The 7,151-nt window shown below is 36.5% G+C and overlaps 1 protein-coding gene across 12 annotated transcripts in view; it reads right to left on the reverse strand.

Moving 5' to 3' along the window:
• SP100 (SP100 nuclear antigen) overlaps positions 1-7,151 on the reverse strand; it is a 120,765-nt gene extending 113,614 nt beyond the window's left edge. For 11 of the 12 annotated variants that reach the window (XM_030917117.1, XM_030917114.1, XM_030917116.1 and 8 more), the window contains exons 1-2: positions 6,769-7,151; positions 5,430-5,497 (exon numbers count right to left, since the gene is read on the reverse strand). In XM_030917117.1, the coding sequence (XP_030772977.1) occupies positions 5,430-5,485 (56 nt within the window). In that variant the 5' untranslated portion in view covers positions 5,486-5,497; positions 6,769-7,151. The remainder of the gene's footprint in view (positions 1-5,429; positions 5,498-6,768) is intronic. The other variant, XM_030917109.1, reaches the window with a different exon arrangement.

Consider the following 7,151-nt stretch of genomic DNA (forward strand, 5'->3'; position numbering starts at 1 on the left):
GTTGCTTATAAACACATGAGGTAAAATCCCACGATAAAATATAAAGAAATCCAACCCGGGAGTGGATGAAAGAGTCATGTGGCATGACCGTGTAGGTGTTATCTCAGGGATTCCAGGAAAGGTCACATTAGAGAACGAATCTATGCATTTGGTTAAGCCTGGCAGGTTGAACACACCTGCATTCATCTGTGTTCCTTCTGAAATCCCATGAAACCACCTATGAGGGAGAGTTAGAGGCAGAAAAGAAGCAAAGACCAGGGAACAGGAAAGGGCATCAAATAAGAGATAACCAAACATTTTGGAAGATAGGTGCATATATGGTAGCTAATTCCACAGAATGAAAGAATAAAAGTCCTGATTACTTGCTTAAGGGAAGCTGACAAGGAGTAAGCCAGTGTACACTTTTGAACTCTGGAAGTTGTCAGGAATTAGTGGCACCATTCCTTCAGAAGGTGAGTTGGAAAATGAAAAATCGAAATGAGGTATAGTCAATGAGAGGCATTCCTTGCACAGAGCTCCTAATCAAATTTTTAGTGTCTGGTTCTTAAATGTGAATGGTTACCCAATGGACACTTGATGAATTCTTTCAGAACAAGAAAATAATGGAGCAGGAGCTGGGAAAAAAACCTGGAAGGAACTAACACTTAAAACAATTTTGGAAGAAACACGAAATTTTAAAAATTATCATCCTCATTATTAGAGAGAAAATTTTTGATTTCTTGAAACAACAACAAGATGCTATAAAAGACAACTAACTTTTCAAAAGAGCTTTTGGAAATTAAAAATATAATGGCAGAAGTTTTGTAATCACTAGGAGGAGTGAAGGTCCTCAGAAAATGTCATAGAAGGTAGATTCAAGAAAAGAAGACATACAAGATTTTCAAGACAAAAACAGGGAGTCTCTAGAGGATCAATCTTGGAAACCTAACATCCAACTAACAGGAACTCCAAAAGATAAAAAAGAGAGATAAAGCAGAAAGGAGAAAAATAATCAAATAATATCACAAGGAAAATGATCAGAATTGAAATAAAGTTGTCCATTTGAAAAGGCCCTGAAGAGCAAAGCACAACAAATGAATTTAACACTCACATCAAGGCAAGCTATCATGAAATTTTAGAATCAAGGGATTAAAGAGAAGAGCCAGAAAGTTTCAGAGAGGCAAAATAGGTGACATAGAAAGACAGGATCAAGAATCACAATGGCATCAGGCTTCCTATTAGCAATGCCAGAAGTTGCAAGACAGTGAACTAAATTAATTTCCAAACTCTGCATTTATACTTAGCAAATATTTATGCAGTTGTGAGGATTAAGGATAAAATTTTTTTCTAGACATGTACAATTTATACACACACACACACACACATATATATATAGTGTCTCTCAATTAAATCCCAGTAAGGTAGGTTCTTTCTCTCTCTCTCTCTTTCTCTTTCTCTCTCTCTCTCTCTATAATATATTATATAAAATATATATATAATATATATATAAAATATATATATAATATATATATAAAATATATATATAATATATATATATAATATATGTAAAACAAAATATACAATATATAAAATATTATATATATATATATAAAGAGAGAGAGATACATCTTCTATGAGCTCTTAGTCAGGAGGCTACTGGATAATGTGGTAAACCAAAATGAGACAGTAAAGCAAGAAAGAGGTATACGTGTAATCCACAAAACAAGACCCAACACAGGAGAGATGTCAAGCTTCAGAAGGTCAGCCTTGGAAACTGAAACTAACCAGAACTGATGGAATCAGGAGAATGGATAATTCCAGGAGGGCTTCCCCAAGAAAGTAAAATGGAATTGATAAATAACCCAGTGTGTCTCACTGTACTGAGAAGAATTTTAGAATTCTGCGGAGTGCTTGGGAAGAATTCATAGTGAGGATACACAAAATCCAAGCAAATATATAAGAGGGCAATAATTATTTGTGGGGGTTGGGGGGGATGTTGCACAGGAAAGGAAATGTAATTATAATACAGTAGATGACTTGGTTGTGAACAACATAATGGTAACACTGATTACTGATGAACCTCCAACTGTGATGTATTATGAGAATGGACAGGGAATGAAAAGGAGTGTTATGGAAAAAGTCTTCATCTTCTGTCCTATTACATGAACAAATCAATGTCTGAAACTCAAAAAATTACGAAGAGCTGTATCAGCATATCATTTCAAATTACAGAAGTAAATACAAAAGGAAGAGCCAAAAAGCTAAAGATAATCCATTTGGGAAAGTGGACATGGACGGGGAAGATGGCAGAAAGAACTAGTTGTGTTTGTGAAGGCCTTATTGACTGATACTTTAAGCTATATATATGTTTTACTTTGGTGACATTAATAACTGAATTAATAAAATGTTTCAATATAATTTACTCTGGATGAAACAGATTAAAAGAGAAAAAAAATCAATTCTCAAAGATTCTTTAGTAGGCATTTTGATAAATATCCTATACACAGGCCTGATTAAAAGAAATAACTTTTAGTAAACCAGAGCCAGCAGAAAATGTCCTTAACTTGAAAAAAGGTGTCTATCAGAAAGCCTCAATGTAAACATTATAAGTATTCCCCTCGAACTCAGGAACAAAGCTAAAATGCTCAGTTTTACTGTTACTATTCAATATTACACTGGCAGTCCTGGCTAATGCACTAAGGCAAAAGAGAAAGAATAAAGTAAGATAGAAAAAGAAAAGTATATGGTAAAAGTATGAATTCTGAAAAAGAGGAGGCAAAGCTGCTACTATTTTTGAAGATGTAATTATTTCTCCAGAAAGACACGAGACAATATTAAGAGGGAGAAGACCACTTAGTAAGACTCCTAAGCACAAGATCTGGGAACTCAAATCAATAGATTTCCCTCATGCCATCAAGAAATAACTAGAAAATGTAATAGGAAAATGAATTCCTGTTTACAAATACAATTTTAAAATGCCTAGCACTGAAGTGACTCAAGGTCCCAAGTTCAAAGAATCATGAATAGATGGAGAGATATGCTATGTTTCTAACTGGGGTCATTCAGGATTTTTTTTAGAAACATAAATTCTTCCTAAATTTATCTGTTCATTTAGTGTCTCTCAATTGAATCCCAGTAAGGTAGGTTACAGAACACTACCTATAAAATCATAGTAACTAAAACATTTCAGTATTGAAACAAGAATGAAAAACAGAACCATGGATCAGAACATGGGTCACCAATGCAAATTCATACATAAAATTTAGTACACTAGTTCCCTTGTACCCACAGGGGATGCTTCCAGGAGCCCCAGTGGATGCTTGAAACTGCAGATAGTACCAAACTCTGGATATACTATGTTTTAGCCTATCTATACATAAATAAGGCACAATAAAAGATTAATAACAATATCTAATAATAAAGTGGATCAACTATAACAATGTATTATACTAAAAATTATGTAAATGTGGTTTCTTTTCCTTTCTCAAAACATCATACTGTAGATATTAACAACCTCAGCATATTATCTTTTTCTTTCAGGAAATTTCACATTTTCACCTAAAGGAAGCACTTGACGGCTTCTCTTTGGCATATCTGAATTGCCAGCATCAATCTTCTTGTGCTTTGGGGCCATTATAGACTAAAATAAGGGTTCCTTGAACACTTGAACACAAGCTCTGTTATAGCAGGACAGTCGATCTGATCACCAGGACAGCTACTCAGGGACTCATGGGCTGGTAGTGTCAACATTGTGGATACCCTGGATAAATGGATGGTTCACATCCTAGGCAGGATGGAGAGGGACAGCATGAGATTTCATCACACTCCTCAGAATGCGAAGTATCTTAAAACTCATGAATTATTTTCTGGAATTTTGCATTTAATGTTTTTGGACCAAGTTTTACGGCAAGTAACTGAAATTTCAGAAAGTAAAACTGTTGATAAGGGAGGACTACTTTAGTTAATAATGGCATAAAAATATCAAATATCTATGAAGGAATCTAGCAGAAGGGCAAAACCTTCAGAGAGAAAAATACAAATTTTAATAGGAAATATTTTTAAAGTAATAATATACATAAACCACATTCACGAGATGGAAGTCATAATATTATAAAGATGTCCATTCTCTTCAAACTGATTCATAGATTGAGTGCAGTTCCACACAAAATCTCAAGATTTTGACAGGCGAATTTGGGAGTCTAAGACATTCCGGAGGAAGAGGAAGAGATTTGTTATCTCAGATGTCAAGAGTTCCTGAGAAGCTGCCATCACTATGGCAGGGTGGTACTGGCATAAGGAGGGGCTGTCACAGGCCAAGGGCAGAGAAGAGCGAACACAGAAGCACACCCTGCCTCTATACTTCCAAAAAGGGTAGCACTGCGAATCAGTAGGGAAAAGGATAATTTAATCAATTCATGGTGTCCTCAGAAAAACTGATAAGAATCAAAACAAAGACTTCAAACTGTAGCTCAGACAAAAACCAATTTGATCTCAGATAGAACAGGAAATGTAAAAAAAAAAAAAGTTCATTCAGATTGTGACTAAGCAAGCGGGAAGTTTGGGGTGACCTGCCTGGGCTGAGCCTGGCTAGAGGCACTGTAAAGCCACCACAGGCACATGGAACACAAGATCAGACAGAATCAGTCTGGAAAAATAACTAAGAGACAATAAGGAGAATATCCCAAAGTTCTTAACAGCACAGGCAAACCTAAATAAAGCAAGACTGTGAAGATGGAATGGCAAGAGGTTATGGAGCTTGCAGAGGTCTAGAAACAAATTAAGATCCCTCCTCAAAAATAAACACTCAATTTTTAAAAAATTAGAAATGACAAGAAATAAGAAACCTATTCAAAGGTAATTGTCATGGAGGAAAAGTTCAAGACAACTATTATGAACACAAAGTAAAAAACTGAAAAGATGAAAGCACAGGGGCAAATAAAAGCTGTGAAGGCTACAGTGGCTCCAATGTAAGAATATTTCTGTTTAAAAATCCAAAAAATTTTCAGAGTTCTTAGAGGAGGAGCTCTTCCTAGAATAACGGTAGTAGTGAATCTGCCACCTTCACACAGGAACAACTGTCAAAACTGACAGTGCTCACGGAAGTTGTCAGCATCACCTCATTTATAACAAGGGTGCATCTATCTTAACAAATCCATATCACAACAGGCTTATATGTTACATTTTAAGCTTTAATAAGATAAAAGTCACCATATACAAAGGTCATGGACAAGAAAAGTATATTTATACTTACAGAATATTTAGTGAATTCTCCCATATTATGAAAAAAAAAAAAAAGGACAAACACCTCAATGGAATCATATTGGCAAAAAATAAACAAGCAATTTATAGAAGAGGGAATTTAAATGGCCAAGAAACATGAAAAGCTGTTCACTTTTCCACATCGTAAGGAAAATACAAATTAAAACAAGATGTAACTCTTCATTCATCACCTTTGCAAACTATGGCTGTGTGCAGGAAGATGGTTCATCTCATTGGTGAAATACATTCATTCAGACTCCTAGAAAGACAATTTGGCAGGACCAAGTAAATAACTGGACCCTGTGCCTCAATAATTCAATTTTTAAGGTTTAGAGATAAGACAAATACTTGTATAGATGTAAAACCACCCCCTAAAAAAAATCATTGTTATGATAGCTTATTGGTAAATGTGAACAATTTAAAAACAACCTAAATGTGCTTCAACTGGAGAATAGTTAAATAATTATCATATATCAATTCTATGGAATAGCATGTATAAAAAGAATGAGGCAGATCTATATGTATTAAGGTTAAAAGATCTCTTAAGTTTTCCACTATTAAAATAAGTAAACATGCAAAATGCAGACTAGCACATGCAATGTAATTTATTACAAAACAAGAACATAAATTATGTATTTACAAAAAATGCATTAGATACATAAATGCATAGAAAAATATAAGAAAAGCTGTGCCCAAGACTCTTCACAGGACTGGGAAGGGAAGCTACAAGAATGGGTGAGTAGTAAAGATGACTTTTTCCTTAATATACTTCTCCACTGTTTTAAATTTAATGAACAATAATGTATAGTGTATTTCTTTTGTATTAAAAAAATTAAAAGATTAAGTAATGTTATTTCTGAATTCATTACTAGAGAAAAGATAGGATTTCCTTCTCTCTTCTGGTCAGAGGTATCCCCCATCTTGGGACAGGAAATTGAAGTAAAAATGAAAATATTTAGGCTTTTGCCACCTTGGGCCTTTTTCTTCCCTTTCCTTCTTTTGATCAAGGTTGATTGTATAAGAACTCAGACCCTGAGCCAGTCATGGGAACAGCCGACAGATGCCCCTTGCCAGGACAGGTGAGATCACAGCGTCTGATGTTTAAAAGTAAGCCATGTGTTTACCCTGGAGTGCTTATTTTCTAAACCACCTTTTTGGACATGACATATGTGAAGGTAGAGGAAGGCTGAGGGATGTGAAAAGGTTCAGAGATCATGAGGAAACAGTTAATCCCAGCCACCAACGACTGCTATATTCAAGTGTCCCGGTCAGCTGAGCAGTAGATCCAAAACAAGAAAGTCACGTGTGTTATGGCAAGTTGGACTCACACCAACAGCTGTCCTGCTCCCGTTTAAAAAATCTGATTTCCCCATTACACGCTCTTTCATTTCATTATATTACATCGCATACCTATGTTCTTGCAAAGAAGGATTAAACGAAAGCGAAGCCTTAGGCACAAACTGAACTAAAGGCATGAAAGCTCCAATACTGCCACAGATAAAGGTTAAAGGAAGACAGGTAAAGACTCACCTGGTGCTCAGGTCGCCGCCACCATCTGCCATCTTCTCACCCTAGGCCCTGCCTGGGCCTCAGAGCCTGGCCTCTGAGCCCCTCCGTGGGCCCAGCCTGTGTGCAGTGTGGCTGCCCAGGCCCCAAGCAGGAAGTCAGCCGACAGACTGACTCAGAAAGGGCTCCGCCCAAATGGGGAAAAGAGAAGTGAAAGTATTTATTTAACCTCCTGCTGGCTATGAACACTGTGTTTCTCCTCCTTTTTCACTACAAGGGGTTCTCAGCTTTTCTGACATGTGGCAGAGGGTTGGAGGAGAGGCCTGACAAGCAGCAAGACCTGCAGGACCAGGGAAGGAGGGCCCAGGGGACTAGCAGGGCCAGCTCCTGGGAGTCCACTTGTTTGT

Source organism: Rhinopithecus roxellana, chromosome 14 (assembly GCF_007565055.1).
Source record: "Rhinopithecus roxellana isolate Shanxi Qingling chromosome 14, ASM756505v1, whole genome shotgun sequence".
NCBI classification, from domain to species: Eukaryota; Metazoa; Chordata; class Mammalia; order Primates; family Cercopithecidae; genus Rhinopithecus; species Rhinopithecus roxellana.